This window comes from Camarhynchus parvulus, chromosome 2, assembly GCF_901933205.1.
Source record: "Camarhynchus parvulus chromosome 2, STF_HiC, whole genome shotgun sequence".
NCBI classification, from domain to species: Eukaryota; Metazoa; Chordata; class Aves; order Passeriformes; family Thraupidae; genus Camarhynchus; species Camarhynchus parvulus.
Genome location: NC_044572.1, coordinates 124,612,973 through 124,633,421, shown reverse-complemented (window position 1 = coordinate 124,633,421; position 20,449 = coordinate 124,612,973). Strand labels below are relative to the sequence as shown.

The 20,449-nt window shown below is 35.4% G+C and overlaps 1 protein-coding gene across 6 annotated transcripts in view; it reads right to left on the bottom strand.

Annotated features, from left to right (window-relative positions):
- The window catches only part of RALYL (RALY RNA binding protein like), a 368,805-nt gene that overhangs the window by 42,016 nt on the left and 306,340 nt on the right, over positions 1 to 20,449 (bottom strand). For all 6 annotated transcript variants that reach the window (XM_030971294.1, XM_030971296.1, XM_030971292.1 and 3 more), the window contains one exon: positions 10,951 to 10,983. In XM_030971294.1, the coding sequence (XP_030827154.1) occupies positions 10,951 to 10,983 (33 nt within the window). The remainder of the gene's footprint in view (positions 1 to 10,950; positions 10,984 to 20,449) is intronic.

Below are 20,449 nucleotides of genomic sequence, written 5' to 3'. Positions count from 1 at the left end.
TTCCCCAGTCGCAAGATTCTGTGAAGGAGTGAACACTGTTAAGGTCTCGCTCTCTCCGACTCCTCCTTCCTACCCTGTTACATTCTTGCTGAACTGCCCTTGCATGATTTTTGCCTCCTCCCAGCAAAACCAAATTAGCATTACTCATCCTTATACAATTACATGGCTGGAATTTTACTTTTCTGTGAATGCTCTACACAGCAAGACAGTTTTAGTTTTATAGCCTATAAAGAGTCATCCAGAACATGAAATACCCCTAGCTACTGACAACTAGACAAGGTCAGCATGAAACTAAATCATACTTGACTCCAGATTTAAAGTATAACCATGATTAATTTGTGTATGTGTATACAAGTGAAAAGATTAATTTTGCAAGAAGACAAAGCCTTATTCAACACCTCTCAGGGTTCTCTATCTCTGGTAAAGAAATGGGAACACTTTGGAACAAAACTGCTTTATAAGCCACAATAATGAGCTCCAGTTTTGTTTTAGTAACTTCACTATCTCAGAAGATGTAGCTTCCAGTTCCATATCCATTTGTACACCAAGAAATTAGAGATCTGCAGAATGAATTAGATTATTTGAGAAATGCTTCAATTTTCCTCCTTTGTATATTGATCTGAATTTCTGTGAAGGTGTTAGCTGTGGCAGCATCTCTGTCTGGCTACAGAGAGCAGCACACAACTTTCCTAGGCATTTTCCTGGGGAAGGCTGTAAGAAGATGAGAGAAAAGAATGAGAAACCATTCTTATCTCCACTTGCACCTCTTGTGCACCTGTGGAATGTGTTATGGAGATTTGTTTACCAAAAGGTGATTTCTTGATTGGCCACTTGCGATGGTGTTTGGATTGATTGACCAATTGGATCTGTCTGTATTGGACTGTCTGGAAGGGTGATGAGTTTCTTAATAAGTATAGTATAATAAAGCGATTGATCAGCCTTCTGGAATCATGGAGTCAATGCTAATTATTACCCAGCTGGGGGCCTGCAATGACAGTTAGCTGCTTTCAAATAGGTCAGAACAAACAGTTCATGCGAAAAATGCAATCTGAAAGTTGGTAATTTTTCATTTTGACTATTTGTTATTCATAGTTTGCCTGGAAAACTCTCTTTACTTTGTGTCACTTCATTTAGATGGCAAGAAAATGAGGCTATATCCAGTAGGTACTTTCTGGCAAATAACTGCTTCTGGCAAAAGGTATCAAGAATGTTGGTTGAAAAGGAACTCTATATGAGTCAGTAGTGCATACTCAAAGCCCACAAAGCCAACCATATTCTGGGCTTCATCACAAGGAACACGACCATCAAGTGAGGGAGGTGATTCCCCCGCTTTGTTCTGCTCTCATGAGACTCCATGTGGAGCACTGCATCCATCTCTGTTCCCACCATAAGAAGGATGTGGACCTGTTGGAGCAAGTCCAGAGCAGAGCCATGAAGATGATCACAGGGCTGGAACCCCTTTCTCACAAAGACAGGATGAGAGTTGGGGGCTGCTACACCTGGAGAAGAAAAGACTCTGGGGAAACCTCGTAGTCTTCCAGTACCTAAAGGTGCCTACAGGAAGGATAAGAGAGGGACTTTTGACAAAGGCATGTCACTACATGATAGGACAAGAGGGAATGGCTTTAAACTGAAAGAGGACAGATTCAAATTAGATGTTAGGAAGAAATTTGCTGTGAGGATGGTGAGACACTGGAATTTGTTGCCCAGAGAAGTTGTGGATGCTTCACCTTTGCAAGTGTTCAAGACCAGATTGGATTAGGCTTTGGGCAGCCTGGTCTACTGGATGGCACTAGTTATAAACAGATGATATTTAAGGTCCCTTCTAACCCAAACCTTTCTGTCAACCTACAAAAATTTATAATTGTTGGGACTTACAACTTCTTTCTGATATCTATCTCTGTGGTTATCAAAATCTTTGATAAAAGTAGCTGGTTACAGGATGGCAGCTGATTCAACTTTCCATCCTTCTTTAGAATAAAGGCTACAGGATTCAAGTGTGGCAAGCTCAGAATGTTTGGGTTTTTTTTTAATTTTTTTTGGTGGAAATCACTTTATACCTTTCAAATTAAACAAATGCTTTAGCATTAACAACAGTCACCACCATAACAATGTCAACTGTCAGTGGCTGGTTGTGTATGACAGATTCACTCTGATATTTCTACTTCACTTTTAAGGTTTATTCTCCAGCTTTTAATTGTGCTTTAATATGTCATGAAGGATTTAATTTTATTGAGCAAAACTGGTCCAGTTTTGATTTCAGAACCAAAGCTGAAAACTTTAAAAATTAAATTTGAAGGACAGTAATTAAACTCTTAGCAATAAAACTCTTATCCTACAATTGATAAGGCAGAATATAACCTAATTATCTTTTTTTTTTAATGCTACATCAGCATTGAATCTGTTATAACCTGTTAAACTTGTGCATACGCATAGAGTGTTTGTGGCTGATGTAGAAAAAGTTGAACCTTGAACTCAGTGGATAGCTACATAGTGCTTTTGAGCTATAGTTCATAATTAAAACTAAGAAAAAGTTTCCCCCAAATAGATTGAAACTAAAACAACCAAAATCAAGACCTTTGAAATCAACACCAGTTTGGGCCAAACAGAGACTATTGAATATGATCATAAATACCCCTGATACAGTTACGCTTCTTTTCAAATTATGGTCTGTAAAGCATTATTCCAAGGTATTGGAAAGTGGTTTGTAAACAAGGTCAAATCTCAAACCAAGATAAATTCGTAGAAAACAATCTATGATCCAATTCATTTTACTAGTTGAAAGCTTGCCTGATACCAGGACATATCATGATTTTATTTCAATTAGGGTTATACCACAATATGCGAATGCACAGCTGAATGACCCAGTAAAACAAGATATGAGTAGCTGTTCCTTGGTATCACACAAAAAGCTATTAACAGAGCAACACTAAAGACAATTACACCTAGCCTGAAGCTCTTTATCTTTTTAAAAATCTTTAACAAACATGAGAGACATTGGCAAGTTCCAATTTGCTCTGCATAAGCAATGTTTCTCTCTGTTATGCCTCTTTCTGCACTCCTCTCATTCTCCTGACTTTACTGTTTAGAAAGCCAATGAATGCACAGGCTGGTGTAGAGCAATAACTTTTGAAGCAGGTCCACTGGCTGATTGCTATGATTACAGTTGGTTGAACTCCAAAGAAGAAATCTCTTTATCAAGGAACTGCAGTTATATTACAACAGAAGGGTGGGAAGGCAACTGTCAAGTAAAAGTTCACACAGCAGCACTGGCTGTCTTTCTAGCATTTACTCTCTTAAACTAATCTTTCTCTTGTAGCTCAAGTGCAAGCAAGATGTCAGGTTAGATGGATCAAATTTCAGTTTCTGGTGAAAAAGATCAAATTGATTTCAAGCACGGAATCAGAGGGATCAACCATCACATCCCCTCCAAATATTTGTTTAAGGCCTAGTGTGCTAAGAACTTAATATTAAGAAGAGTTTAAATTGTTATTATTGTACCAAAGTAGTTAGAGAAAAACACATGCAGAAGAGCAAGGGGTAGACACAGGATAATTTGTACAGCATTATAGGGAATTTGAAACTCAAAATATAAAACTTCAAAATTATATCTTTCAATATCTATCAAGAGGAAGAAATTTAGATAAAACTTCTTTGTAATTGTAATATATGTTAGAAATAATTCACGCTATAAAAGAATGTATTTTATAAAGATTGTGAAATCCAAACGAGTCTGACCACGAGAAGCCTGAGAGGCGGATGTCTATTCAAACTCCAAAATTCCTGAAGGCAGCCAGACAAGGATTGGCATTTAGCTCATGAATAGATGCACGCAGTGCAATGATCACCGTTATCCTGAGTCATTGGAAACCGCCTAAGAGCAATCATCGTCCTGCAGATGACATCAATCAAGATAGACAAGTCACCAGAAAGATACATGTGAATACACAGCTTCCCGAGATTTGATCAACGCTAGCTATCAACCAAGCAATGGTGATTGTCCAAGTCTGCACAGTGAAAGAACCAACTATGAATATGCAGAGTTACAAAAGAAACTGGGACTCCTTCAGCTCGGGCATAATAAACTGTATAAAACATCCCCGCTAGAAGCGGCTCTCGTGAACGAGGCGGGATTCAATGCGATAGAGGTCAGCTCCAGGTTCACCCAGCGCTGATCCCGGGCTCGACGCTGTCTCTTTGGCTGTGGTGTTGAGGACCATATTTTGGTTGCACAAAAAGATAAATAAATATTTTTGCAATTTTGATAATTTGGCTTTCAATTGATCATTTATAACAGTAATGATCTGGAAATTTGTGAAAATAAATAAAGTCTCTCACATCCAACAGACATAAGAAGCATGAAAAACTGTTTGAATTTTCAGATGTGTTTTGAGTTGGGATCTAGGTCTCATGATATTTCTGCATGTAACTGCCTCAGTAAACTTATTCATACTGAATACTCACAGAAGCCTGTATAGATTGCTGTGGCAAGATGCTATGTTGACACCTCAGAAACAGGAAATAGGAATACTGCTATCATAGACCTTTCAAACACTATTTTTTATAAATTGTAGGTCAGTCACTGCTGTTTGGGAAAAAAAAAGGAAATTAGATGTAAATTGTTTTGCCCCACAGTGAGGGTACATGCCCAGCAAATATTGTCCTTCTTCCTCCCTCCATCTTCCATTGTAAGGCAATATCTCACTTTTTGTCCTTTTCCCTTGACTTTACTCTCTATTATGTTCCCAGATTTCAGTCCTACACTCCCTGAATATTTCAGGCTCCTGAACTTCCTTCAGAGACATTCTCTTGCGAATAATTTTCCCTCCTCTAGAAAACCTCCTGGCTATCTTGTACATAGGTGAGAGTACAAATATTGAGTGCTAAGGAATAGTTCATCATTAAACCAACACATAAATTATATGGAAATGTATTGTTTTTCTAGAATTGCTAGGGAAAGGGAAGTCTTGAAAGACAGAAATAGAAGACAGTAAAAAAAGAGAAAGGGAAATAGAACAACCAGAAGAAAAAAAGTGATCTCATGCTCTTGCCTTTCCCAATTATGAAGAATATTGCTACTGATATTTTTAAGGTCAGAGAGGGGAAAAATTATTTATTAAGATTAATATCTCTTGAGTTTGTTGAAATGAAAGTTATTTAGGAATTACAAATTAGGAAAATAACATTTTTTTGCCAAATTAATTAGTCTTTTTAATGTAATATATATATATTGTTTTGTGTGTGAAAGTGGAAGTGATGTAGAATGACAAAATCAGGCAAATAGGGAAACCATGAAATAATTAGATTTAGACTGCAGATCAGTAGGAAAAGTACATAATCTAGGATATTTAAACAATGAGTACTGTCACAAAACCACTGAAAAATTCAGTCCCAGGAGTGGACCAAAAAATTTATGAAATAGCTTTATTCATGCCCATTTCAGAGTCTTAAAATAGCAGTAAGTGGGCAGTTATAGAAAAGCTTAAGTCTTGTGGGATTTGGAAAGTTGGAAGAGAAGGAGGCCAGTACCACTACCTGAAATTAAATGGTATAGATAGATTCTCAGTATCTTCCACAGGTATACGTATGTGCTGTCAAATCCCTCCTGTCTCTCTGAGAATGTCCACAAAGTCTCATCCAGTAAAGAGCCTTTGCAGAGCCCTGACATGTGCCTCTTGCCTCTAGGCTAAACCTCACACATAATCAGAGGCAGTTGTTTCAAAGGGTATTGACTGCAAAAGCAGATAATCCGCTACTGCCTGCATAAGTCAGAAAACCAAAGTGGTTTTAAGCAAGAGAAATTACTGCCTAGGTCTAGACAATGAGTTTAAATAATTGTCAGGTGTGTTCAGTCCTCCCATGATTTTCATGAAAACAGTTCCTGAATACCTGGCCTGAATATGAATGAGAGTTACAAGTTATGTTCTGGTTGGTAGTTTTATTTGAGTCATAATAACAGAGCAAAATGAGTCCAATATCTCCTTTTATTGTATTATTCCTCTACCAAAGAAAAATAATTTTCTTAGCTCTCTCTCTTCAGAAGTTGGTTAGGAACAGTAGGAACAATGTTTGCTCCTTCCACCGGTGCTACATGACAACCAGGATGAGGAACAAGAGAGATGGAATTTGTTACAGATTATGCTGCATGGCTACATTCTATTTTGTGCCTTAGAACCTACTGGCCATTGAAAAATCAACAGCAAACCAAACCCCTACAAAAACTGACTGTGAACTGAAAAAACTTGCATATTTTGGAAGTGGACTGAGTATTATCATAACAGACCCTGCAAACACTAGGCTTTTATTTAAACTATCTCACTTCTGCAGAATGTGATCCCTCAAACCAATGGATGAGAGCAGAATTTCCTATGGATCTGCAAAATGGCCTTGCAGGAAAGAAAATACTACTAAGCAAAAGGAACAAATGTGAGTGACAAATTTGAGTTATTTTATGTATCTTAGAACTATTCTTCTGGAAGAAAATTAATGAAATTTACTTTTTCTAGTTTAGAAGCATTTTCAAGTTCTTCCAAGAACCTGAGTCCACCAAAATTATTCTGTCTCTTGCAGAATTAAGTTCCTATGTTTGAAAGTTACTGCAATTAGGATATTATTTGGAAAAAGCATGGCTTTTCAGTATTTTCTACTGTCATGTACTTTCTAGAAAGAGGACTTCGGTGAGGAAAGTAGTAGTTTATACTACTACTTTAGTAGTAGACTAGACCTCTAGTATTTTCACTAAGAATGTAAAAAATGCATTAACTAGTGCTAATTTTACTTGTATCTCTCTTTCTTAAATGACAAACTATTCATCATTACATAAATATATAAAATGCAATATTTTTTTCTTATATTTCCCTCTGGGCTTTCCACCTAAAATTATAGTGCTTATAGGAAACAATCAATCAAAAAAACCTGAAAAAGTACTTTTCAATGCTGGAGATGGTAATTTTCAAAGACCATCTCACTGAAGCACTATTCTCTGCTTATCCAGAAATAAGCCCATTCTCTGCAGTGGGCAGTAAATGAGTCTCTTTTCAGGAGACTCAGAAAAAAATCAGTTGTTTTTCTCTCCCTGTCTATTCTGAATTCAGCAATATGGACATGTTAGTAAATGACGTCTGACAGAGAAGAGAAATATTTTTACATGTTTGACAAAATTATTATTGCTATGAGAGAATTTTCTGCCTCTGTATATGGTGAAGTTATATTGACCACATGTAATTATGGAAGTTACATACAATTATAGTTAGAAACCAAAAATAATTAATTCAAAGAATTTATTGTGCAACACAGTTACAAAATAATTATGGCCTCTATTCACCATATAATACTATTACAGGCCTTAAAAGATGCTGCATTTTCTGTGTCTTACAAAATAAGATTTTAATTTTAAGGCTCAGGCCAATGACCAGTTACAAATCTGCATGCAGTATTAGCTGAAATTTATCAGGTGCTAAACTCTTAAATGCGGATAGGTAAGATAAATCAGCTGCCAAGAAATAGCTGGTGGTTAATAATTGAATAACCAATCTAATTATCTAGAGATAATTATAACTGTTTTGTTGAGGTGATAATTATGCATCTTTACTGTTAGGAAATTTCCAGCTATGGAGAGCTGATGTGGATAATTAAAATATGTTGGTATTTTAAATATGTATTGCTTTTAAATTATAATACATCCTTTGCACAAAGCAGGATGAACTTAATATGAGGTGGCGCTCTGTTCTTTTTGCAGTGTCCATTTTGCAGTATCCATATATTTTTTTATCAAGGCTCTTGACTTGCCTTGCCTTTTTAAGTATGAAACTTTCAAACTTTTCTACATTAAACTAATTTGATGCATTTTCAGTGGTGGATATTTACCAAAATTTCTGCCTCTGATATTAAAGTCTTCCAGGCACTTTGAGCATTTGCATGACTTCTTTTTTATACTAAACCTACATGAGCATGAATGCTATATAACATGAAAAGGAAAGAAAATCCAGACACCTCTTGGTCTTGCTTATATTGAATATGAACACAAACCCCAAAATGTGTGGAAATAACATTTCTGGAGAGGATTATCCTATGCCCTTACAGGCTGTCACTGAGTAGTCTGCACTAACAAATATCTCAGCCTTCCCTAAAGATTGTATCTTCATCACTAAGAGGCAAAGAAAGACAATACAATATCAAATTCAATTTTGTATTTTAGCCCAAAATCACAGTATTGCATTCAGGTACTCTTATCTGAATAGACTGTATTCTTGATGAATTTTTGCTTCTGAATGCTACTATTAAAGATTTTCATTAAAGACATTACTATGGCTTCAGTGCAAAATTACACCCCTGCCTTGCACATGGAGTAAAGGAAAGTGGGTTTTTCTTCTTTGCTATGCACTTTGCATAGAAAAAATGATAAATGGAATTGTCTTTACCAAGGGAGTACAGGAGGTGTTCTGTCCCTGCATTTGAGATATGAAGGACAACAGTAAGAGCTGGGTTCTGCTTCTCTCTGGCTGCTTTCTGAGAGTGGGGAAAAAATGCAACATTTTATCAACCAATTTTCCTTTGTGGGATCTCTTATGGGACAATTGCAGCTCTGCATATACAGAAAAAACTTGTGGCAGACTTGAGGTCTTAGGTTGCCCCACTTCATGCTCTCTTCCCCTGCCAAAACAATTAGCAATGGAAAAGCACCAAGCAGTCGTATGCTTAGGCACAGCAAAATGAAAAAGCTTAATTAGGTCCTGCAGGCAGCATAATGAGAATGTGGAAACAAATCTCTGTTACAGAAGATAGATGAATGGGAGGCTGGTGCACAGGATCAAGCCATCTGGAGGCAGCCAAAAGTAATTTAGATTGGTGTTTTGACAAACTCTGGCAGCAAGAGCTATTAAGGGCACCCATGTGTTTGTTTAATAGTGGTTAAGTCAGCGTTTCTTCTGCAAACATTACTGTATTTTAAAAGCCTGGTGATTGCAGCTCTCTGGGCTAAAACTTCAGATACAGATCCTGGAACAAGAACTCATTCTCTGTAAACAAGAAATCCCCAGTTTTTGGGACTAGGATGGTCTCTTTTATGTGGTACCAAGGAGGTGGATGTTGGTTTGGGCCCCTCCTTAGAACATGGTGGTTTAACCCTCTGATGCCCTCCTTGGGAGTGGAGGAAATACAGAAATAAAAGGCAAAAGCAGCACACAGGGAATAATTTTGAGAGATTTTATCTATCTTCATTATTACGAACTTGCATAAAAGAATTCAAGTACATTACAGGCAAACTTCTGAAATGTTCTGGAAAAAAGCTAAGTCTATTTGTGCAGATTAGAATTCCCAAGAGGAATCAGTTTTAGAGACAAAGTCATATACAATAAATATGTGGACGTAATGTGTGTTTACATAGTGGCCACCAGTCTGCTCATATGGAAACAAACCCAAAGCCAAAACACAATGCTTCCTTCCAGGCAAATAAGCTAAAATTGCCAGCATGGTTCTTCAGATCATGATAAGAAATAGGGTTTACTATTTTGTGGCAAATAATGTAACCACTAGCATTGTGTTTTTATTTGTTTGCTGGATTGTTGTACTTAGAACTTTGCTTCTCAATGAAAATGGCATGCAACTTCTTTTTTTAATTTTAAGTTGATATTTTCAAATAATCACTTCATTATGAGAGTGGAGGCCTCAAAAATCCAACTTAATAGGATAAGTTACGAATTGGAGTAATGATAGTTATCAACAGAAGAGACTGAATTTGATAGTAAATTTGGACATTTGAAAGCATGCAAAACAAGCACAGTGTACCCTCCATGCCCCCTCCAAATATTTTCCAACAATTTTGAGCTAGTAGAAAGTAGAAACAACAAAAAATTAATCCAAAATATACTCCAACAAACCATAATTACTTTATGCTACAGAAACCAAGATGTATCTCTGTCCTGTTTATGCTAATTTGTAGAGCTCTTTTGATCATAATTTACACACTTTCTTGCTTGTTAAGTTTACTCTGCACTTCAGAGTTTGAAGTTGACTTCTAGTTCTGCAGTTAGTACAGCAATTCAGAAGTCACTGATAGTTACATGGTAGAGCTAACTCTTAAATAACTATTTTGTATGGGATCTTTTGTCTGCACTTTATATTCTTGATAGCACAAAGTATGGTGTGAACAAAGGAAGATGAGAGTAAAGACGCACAAAAAAGACACTTCTGAAGGAAAACAAGGAGGGAGAATGTTAGGACACTTTGGAAAGCTTTAAAGAAAGAAGCTGAAAGGAAAACTGTGCATGAAAAGTGAAATTCTGGCTCAGAAGTAAAAAGCAGGTAATTACCGCTAATACATATATTAGTCTACATTTTATAGAAGAATGATACTTTTTAGAATATGACACATTTTAAAATAATTTTTAAGTACAATGAATTATCATTTATATATAGAGAATATATAACTGTTTAAGTTACTCTGACACTATGAAGGCTATGGCTGAAATATGCAAATCAGTGCAGTGATTTATAATCAAGCTAAAATGTGATTTTTTTTCTATTTCATCAATTTGATTTTATTTCTGTTATTGAAGTATCGCAATTTTTTTAAAGGACAATATTAATTATTTTTTCATGATTTAGACAAGTGGAATAGATGAGATTTAGAATAGTTTCTGAACAAAGTCAGTGAAAATAAATTAATAAATCAGCTACCTTTTAATGCAACATTTAACTCCTATATGTATTTTAGTGTAAGTTTTGTTTAGTCAATAAAGGTGAAACATACTTAGTTTCTTTTTGAGAAGGAAAATATCCATGACTGCTGACTTTATTGACTAAAAGCTGCATTTTATAAGCTTAAGTATAGTAAATAACCATAATATTGAATGTTTGCTAGGATGTTTATGCTCAACATAATCTCATAAATTATATTGTATGGTTGTTAAATATATAAACATCCACGAAAATATACATATTCTTACTTACCCAACGGACAGGAAAGGCTCCTTTGATTCAAGTCTGTCAAGTAAATAACAAAAGTTTTAAATATAGGTATTTATTGCATTTAAAAACAATTATGCAATGAATTTAAAACAGCTGTTTTTAGTGTCAAGTTTATTTAATTACACAATTTAGCATTAATAGAAGGGCCTGATTCATTTTAGTAGTCACTTTTAGTATTCCACTTTAGTTTCCACTTAACTTGGAAAAAATCCCATTTAGCCAATGGAACTTTGATCTAGAAATCAAATATTTACAAAGTTGCACATCTAGGCCCTTTGAATTTCACAGATTGAGATGACTTGTGTAGGTATTTGAATGGAATGTCCAGAGTAAACAAGAAATACTTTGTTCTTTCATTCTTTTTGTTGCCATTTTTATTTTTCTTTTTTTGTTTGGCTTCCAGCATGCTCGTATGACAAGATTACTTCATCCTTATGAGAACTTCTGTCCCATTTGCCAGAGTTGGCCTTGTGCTGGGTCTGGGTGTCACTGTTTTGGTAGATCCAGAATCATGCTCAGTTCTAAACCCAGTGATTCAAATGCTCTCCTACTCCCTGATGTGGCTGCTGTGGCTGTGAGGAGATGCAGCACCTGCACACTGGCAGGAGCCTCTTCTGGGAGTTTCCATCCAGCCAGGGCAGATACAAGAGTCCTCATCTGTGTTATCAGGCAGTGCTCCTGCCCTGGTATCTGCAACTGGCTGCCCTTATTTTTTTAGAGTGTTCTGACTTCAGTGAGTTTACTAATATCAGCTGCTTGATAAGACCATTAGTATATGATTTTAGGATCCTTTATAAACATGCTTAAAGCACATTGACAGCTGAGTAATTTTGAGTGGTTACGTGATGTGCAAAAATGTTCTGTTGTGATGATTCCCATGGAGTATACTGTATAAGAAAGAGAGGAAAATAAACACCCAGGTCATTAATATCTCTTTGTAACCTCGTTGTAGCCTTCTAATGCAGCAAAGCATATTATATGTGGAACTGAGCATTTAATTTATGAATCTGAAGCCAATTTAGACCCACAATAAAATATTTGAAATATAATTAATTTTAAAAAATTAACATCAGTTGTAAACAAAGATACTTTAAATAATAAATGTTTTAAGGAAAAAGTTTCATGAAAGTCCTCTTTGTAAAAAAACTGAATACTGTTGCAGTTATTATTCATCCAACCAAGGTTTTGTGCAAAAAACTCACAAACCAATAGACCGGTTTAATTATTACCATCCTCTAAAATCCAAAACATTGAAAACACAGTCCCTTTTCTGTTGTCCTAATGATTATAGCTCAACATTCCCTTTCTTTCTGGGGTTGAAATCCTCATGGAACTAAAAGAATAGAAGAGGAAACACTGATGGCTTTGCATTTAACTGGAAACGCAGTAGAAGCCCAAAGCTGCATGTCCTTGTGGTTGGGGCAGTCCCAAGAAAATCTGAGCTTGGCATTCTCTGTGCTCAGGCAGTGCTGACTGAGAGCAATAAAATGACAGGGCCCTTCATGGAGGATTTCACCCTTCTCCTGCAGGTTCTGTGCACTGGTGCCGTGTTTTGGTTTCCGCTCTTCCTACTTAGTGAAATGAATCAGTCAGGGGAAGCACTCAGTGTTTGGCTGGAGAGGTTAACTATAAGCAAGATGGCCAAAGAATGAAAACCCTAGAACGTATTTACATACTTCATAATACAGAAATTCTGTAATCAAGAGAGACATAGCACTACCCTGATGGAGGATATTCTGGTGGATTTTACTTGAAAACAAAGTGTGTGTGATAGACGGCCCTGTGGACAAAATACTGCAATTAAAAATCTATTTGAAGTCCATTCTCTAGCTGGAATTCAATTTGATTTAAATAGTGCTGCTCTAGGTTTGACCTCTCTCTATATTTGACTAAATGGTTTTAGATAATTTGCTGAATTACTTTTAATTAGTTCAAGTGTTCCTCATAGTAAAGGAACACAATTATCTGTTGGTCTTTTATTTGGTAATTCAGTATGTGGCAAATTAATATAAAGGTTTAAAACTGCAACACAATATGAAATAACATCTTATATAAAATTTACTGGTGACAATAGTCAATAAAACTTTTTACCTTTCTTTTCAACCTCATGTATACTGACTTTTCCAAAGTTTTGAGGAATTCTTGAAAAATTAAATATGATATTGCAAAAAGACTAATTGTGATAAGTTTTCAGAAGGTCTGTCATACACCTCCAGGAAAAATCTTAAAGCAGATGTCTTTGCAAAAATATATTTTTGTGTCCAAGAAATACTAAGTAGACAGTAAACAAAGGGAATCATAATTTAATTATGTAGGAGTGGTAGTGAAGCAGAAGAGATTGAGATATTTTCTTTCTTTCCTGAAATGGCCCATCACAAAAGATGAGTTTGTCAATATGGCAAGGCAATATACCAGTTTGAATAGGAGGGAGGGAGGCTAATCAGTAGCATGACTGGGACATGGCAGACTGAGGTGGTGTTCTACTTTGATTTTCAGCTAAGATTTTCCTTATCTACCTATAATAGATAAGTTTTTCAGGAGGAAAAAGAATTTTTACACTATGTCAGTTGCTCAATTAAAACCAGACACTGTAAAATGAACAGGCATAGGCAATTGATTACTACCCATTGACATGCTACAGTCCTGTCACGCTGTGTTTAAAATAAGAACCCTACAAATTTCCCATTTTGTGTTATTCTCCTTGCATCCTGAGACATTTTACAAGTCTGATTAGCCCACTTGTGCGCTTCGTTATTTTCTTTGCTGCTAAGGTTTCTTACATAAATGGCAATTATCTAAATTCCATCTTTGACACGGACTGAACATTCAGATGGATAAATTTTCAAGGTTTACAGACAAACATACAGGGAAATGTGACTACATAAGGGTGTGTGAATTCCTCTTTGACTTGCAAACAAATCATGGAATGACAGAGCCCAAAGTAAATTCTACTTTCTTGCATAATTGTCCTATTAAGATTACAGGTAAGAATTTTTCTGCATTTGAGGCCTGATCCAAGATACATAAATCTATATAATTACTTGTTAAAGAATCCTCTCCTCTCCTTCCCAAAACTCTGTACAGGACAAAGCGAATAACATTTCTAACAATATAAATGCAGTACACAAGCAAATGGATTTTAGCCAAGGATTCTCCAAGGTAATTAATTACCAATCAATATATTCTTCTTTGCGATTGTCATATAATTTCATCTTTAGGCACTTAGTAGGAAAAACACATGTAATTTAATGAATTTGTTAGGATTCTTATTCTGACTTGTAGAAAAAACAAAACCATCTGCCCTGAATCAGAGAAAGGGGTCAGGAACTAATATTTTTTCAGATGAGTCATCATTTTAGGTTACAACCTTCATATCAAAATTCCTGAGGAGGATTAGCTGGCTGTGTAGCTGACATCAGACATTTTCTGTTTGACTATAAAATGCGTGAATAGTGACTGCAGTTTTCAAGGGAGTTGGGAGCATTTTTATTCAAGCCAGATAGGAAAGTCAGGACATTGTAAAGCAATTTGGACTTCAGTATAGTGTTAGTGTGTATTTAGACTAACTGATGTGGCTGACTTATTTACCTGCCAAGTATGTCTTTTTTGCATTGTGCAGCTTTAGGAACCAAATAATTAGCAGGACCAAAGACTTAGCAGAAATTTGCATAGTGAAAGAATATGCAGATTTATGGTTCACCCTGTTTTTCAATGCATTAAATTTTAAAATGACAAGAACAACTCAAGGGACCTTTCAAAAGAAACAAGTTTCCATCCACATAATCAAACATGGATGCATTTTTCTGAATGTTGAATTTGTGATTTGAAGTGATCAAAAACCATCTTCAGAACTTTTTAAGTAGTGTTATATATTGTCATCCTAATTTTTTTAAAGCATGTGCATTATAAATTTTGCTACCTCCCAATATTTCTATTCAATGCAAGCAAGCCTAATAAAAGCATGTCTTAATTTTCAGAAGAAATATAATTTCATATAACTTCCACTATCTATTGGGTCTGAAAGAACAATTGTTGATGCACACTAGGTCATCCTTCCTTTCTGGTTTCTGTGACTTAATTTCAATCCAAGATAATTTTCCTGGACATTGTCAGCAACTATTGTCAAATAGAATAGGATAAGAAGCTCATTTTTCCTTCTGAAGCTTCCAAAAATGTCTTTATAAATGTTGACAATTTTTATCAAGAAACTCTGCCATATTATGGAACAAATAAATAGTAGAATGTCTGTATAGAAGATCTAATCTATCAGAAGTGTTTAAGAAGCAGAGGGAATGGAAGACTAATTTATATGTTTATGTAAATTTTTACAATTGTCCCTAACAAATTTAATAAGTTCCACTCCCATCTGGTGTTTGACATTGCAATTGATAATTCAGATTACAAAAACAACAACAACCAACTGTTGTTTTCATGAACATTGCATAATGTCATATACTATGTATAAGTTTTTGCAGTACCTCAAGAGGTTGTATTTGACAGACCTAAGTGTTTCTGTTATTTATTGAAATATAAAGATTCTAACACAAAATAAAATACATCACTTAAGCCATGGGTGGAAATTAACATACTGAGAACTCAAACTGTCACTTTTCAGTGCAAACTGATTCCTTTGATGCTTGGTGGATAAATGATAAGACAGATGATAGGTAAGACTTAGTCTCATTTTTAAAGTTCTTGATATTGCCTGATATGAGAGCCTCATAATCAAGCTGTGAAAATAAAATCTATCCCCAGCATGACCATGAACAAAGAATTATGTCAGAGAGAAAGGGAGACACATAAAGTAATAGGAACACTCAGTGTTATGATTCATTTAACCTTGGTGTGCATAAAGCATTTTAACAAAGACGTTACTGCATGTAAAATAGGTACCAAAAAGCTGTTTTTTAATCATCCAGTGAAGAGAGTTAAAATATTTTTTTATATAAATTGAAGAATTAGCATTAATTCAGTGTGATGAAATTTAAAAAAGAAAAGCAGAATGAGAATTCGAGAACAAGAATTGTTTTATACATATATGAAATGAAGGACAACTAGCTGGGTATTGCAAAAAAACTTTTTAAAAGAGGAAGAACTGAGTAACAAGAGACTCCTAGTTATGGGGATGTATTAAAACATCTTTCCTCAGAGCTGGTTGAGAAGTGTCCTTTAATCAGCACATGCTTCCTCTCTTCTAGTCTCAGATCATGGTTAATCAAAGTTCACAACTGAAATATTCAAGTGTACTAAAACTAAATTTTACTAATTACTGAAGAATTTATTCAATAAGAAAGCTACTACACTAGTAAGCACTCTAGGGATAAACAGATTATCAAACAAGATTATCCCTTTGGCTACCAGCCTCTCTCTATACAGATCTATACATAACCCTTAATAGATGTATAATACATATTTAGTCCCTTTTGAAAGTATCACAACACATTACACATTCTGACTGATTTAAAAAGATACATTTTTTAATAATATTTTGTGACTTTTTTGACTTGGTTAATTATTTAAGATTGAGAATAACTTAGATCACTCATTGAAGCACCAGCTTTTCTCCAAGTCCATGAGGAAAAAGTTGTACCCAGAAGAAACTAACTTCCCAAGACATCTGTGGGTGATATGGATCTTATGCAGCTTAATTTTTTGTGATAGAGAAACCTGAAATTATAGGTTGTCCCCGTAAGACAGCTTGATTTTCTGTCTAGGAATGCTTCTGCTCACCTTAGGGTTTGGTTTGCATTCATGCACTTACTCTGCATTTAACATGCTGCAAGATGGAGGTGCCTTTAGTCTTTTCAGGGTTTTGAAGTGAAAGAAATGGAATTTTGTCCCAGTATATATATATATATATATGTGTGTGTATATATATATATATATATATAAACATGTGATTTTTAAGTACTTTACATGTCTGGACAACAGCAAATATGTGCAAGGTTTTTTTAATTAATTAAATTAAACTAAATTCTATTATATTTTTTAAAAAGGTTGCAAAAACCACTGACTATTGATACAGCACATTTTAAGTAGCCAGTTCTACTTAACTCCTAACCCCAGGACAGGGTAGTGCCATAGCACTTTCTGTAGGAAAAGATTTTGAGGGAACACTTAGCACAGGATTCTGTCGATAATACCTGATGTCAGTCTGTACTGATCTGTAGCATAGGTACCATATGTATCAGATGTACGTAGCAGATGACCAAATTTAGCTAGTTTCCTAGAAAAATGTGTATCTTACATCTTTTATAAACATGAAATTCTTGTCATGAGTACAAGTGACAGGAGTCACTAGGATTTTTTTACCCCATGGGTAGCTAGGATAGGAACTTTTTCACCACTAGTTAGTAGAATGTAATTAATAACCTGTTTGGAGTTATCTTTGAAGTTTGACAGTTGAAAAACTGAATATAACGTATCTCTACGTACAGTGAGGAAGTGCTTCAGAGAGATTACCTCTTCCCTGTGCTAACTTTCACAGCAGCAAGAGGCTAGGATGAGACTTAAACCAGCATATGCAAAAGTTGGTTTTGATATACCAATAGAAATGTACATTGTCATAGTGGATACTGAATGCATTACTTTTATAACACAGGACGGAAGGGTTTTGGGGATGTAGTAGGAAAGGGTGACGTGGAGAACTCAAGGGAACTAAAGGAAAAAATGAAGCAGTTTCCCATAATATTCTTAAATGGGTGGCCTAAATTTTAGGCAGCAAGAAGAGAGGGAAACCTAAAAGCTCTAAGTAATTTTAAAACCGTACCCTATCTGATTTTACAAGTTAGATTTTGCTGCATCTTTATGTATGAATCCAAAACTTACAAAGATAACATGAACAGTGGCATGGATTCTCATAGTTGACTAAATCCTGGTAGTATGTCTGAGGAAAACGAAATTGTGATTTGGAGTAAAATTGATTCGGACTATGCATTTGAAAACCTTCTTAGGTAATACTGGATTCCAGGTTCCTCCCATGCCACCCAAGTCTTCTGTTGCTAAACAGAGTTATAAGCTAAACTGTGTTTAACCCATACATCACTGTATGATGTTTCCAGTCATGAAGAAATTCAAACTTAGATTCATAGTGATATTCTTGCAAGTTTCCCAAACTCAAAACATGCTCAGTTTGGTACCTTTGTTAAAGAAAGCAAAGGAAACAAAACCTGAGGAATGAAAACAACTCCATGCTGCTGTCAATTTTTCTTTGCTTTTTCCCATGATTTTTACTAGTTGCTGAATTTTGCAAAAATGTATGCTCCAAAAAAAAGCCAGAATTTTGAGAAAAATGTAGTGTTCTAAGTAGTGTGCCTTAGAGATCTCTTCATTACAGGTTTAATCATTCTTTGCATGAAGTTGATTTCACCTGACCCTCTTCTGCTTTAAAGCAGAGTAAGAACACTCAGGTCAATATGTTCTGATCTAAAACCATCTAGAATGTCTTCTTCAGGGTGGGTTGAACAAAACAGTGTTGACTGATCTAATGCACACAATCAATACTACTTTGCTGCATGGCTATTTGCAGTCACACAAGGATGAAGGTTAATGCAGGCATTGCCTTTGGGAATCCCAAGGGTAGAGGCTTAATACCCTTTTCCCCTCAATGACAATACTAACACTTTAAAGCAGTTACAGGAGGGTCACTTCTCTAACAATGTAAGATTCATGTTTGTCATGCTGCTTCCTAGAATAACCTCACTCATGCAAAACTGAAAAATGCAGCATACATTTTTATGACAATAGGTGTTAGAAAATGGTCATTTTTAGGACTCAAATCACATATGATTATGAATACATTTTTACTTTTCAATAAAATATCCAATGCTTTTCCCAGAAGTTTTGGAAATACTGGCATGCAATACCAAAAAGGCATGCAATTTATACCCTATGCTTTAAAAAACAAAATTACATTTGACATTATGAATCAACAGCACTAAGTATCAGTTCTGGTAGGGTGGATAGCATATCTTCAGACAGTATGCTCCAAGACTAACAGACTTCACCAAGAAATAAAGGTTAATGGTAATTTTATTTTTGTAATTCACTGTATAATAATATATTGCTATAGTCCTCTGTGTTTCACACAGCCTTCCATGCTATTTGTAATTTTACTTAGCAATCCATTTTCTTTCCAATTAGTTATACTTTAAATTTCTTCTAATGTAATTCATAAGACTTTAAAATGTGTTATAGTGTGTATATCCAACCTTCCTTATTCACAGAGTACTAAATTTATAACCCAGCATCATATTTCTGTTGCTCTCTGTAAGCCACTTAAATGGTGCCCTTGCAGTACACCAGCATCTCCCAGACCAAATTACAGCCTTCAATATAATTAGAGGAGTTACATTATGTGAGAACCAATGCCTAATTGCAAGTCCACTAAGTGGTTCTCTGAAGCACAGCATTCTGCATCTCTGAATACTGCAGCAATTAAGGGTTTACTAAATTCCTGAAAATGAAGAATTCCTCTGTTCATTTGCAATGCCCAGACAGGCCCTTCTCTATTCTCTGTCATGAGCATAAGACTTAATAGGACAGTTTCTGAACAGCGGTGTCTGCAACTCTTGATACTGTTTCCATTATGCCTTTTTCACTACAACTCAAATGTAGAAAAATATCATGTTGTCGGTTTCTGATTTTTTAATATGTTGAGGGCACTAGCCTTTTTATCCTAAGTGAAATGCACCAGAATACCTACAGAAGACATCATCTTCATATGGAAGACATGATGAGTCCAAAGTGATTATTTCTTATATTAAATGCAAGAATCCATGCAGTAATAAAGGGTAGAAATCTCACATTGCAATAAGGGATAGGGATAGGCCTCAGGCTGTCAAGATTTAAAGCAAATGTGTGACTAAAACTACCGTTTCTGTTTGCCTGCAGGCAAACCCATCAATACTCTGGATCTTTTAGGAATTTCCTTTTTGATTTATAAGTCAAAGTTTTTCATTTATATTAGCTGCCAAAATTCTCAGCTAAGAAAGGAGTCATAATTATTTCAATTGAATAAGAAAAGAGTCATAATAATTTCAATGCCATCAGAAGATTGTGGATATGTTTTCTGTTCTACTGTGGTATAAACAGTGATTAAAAACCATGAAAAAAAAAAAGATAAGTTTACAGTTAGATACTTTATCTATAGTTTCTTCAGGCTTCATAGCAGAAGTAAAAACTAAGAAAGAAAATTAAACACCAGGAGAAAAACCCAACAATAATAAGTGAACAGCCTATTCTCCAAATTTGCCAGTCTCTGAGCATGAATGTGATTATGGTGTCTGGGCTTTTGTGGAAGAAGACAAGATCATTCATGTGATACCATATATCACCTTATGCAAGAGGAAGAGTATTGAGGTAGAAAGAGGGATGCAGCTCCTGTGCAGATGTGTATAAGCTGGAGTCATCCTCTTGAAAGAGGAAAAAAAAACCTGAGGAAATACTGTATAAGTCTAAGGGATAACTTGAGGGAATATTG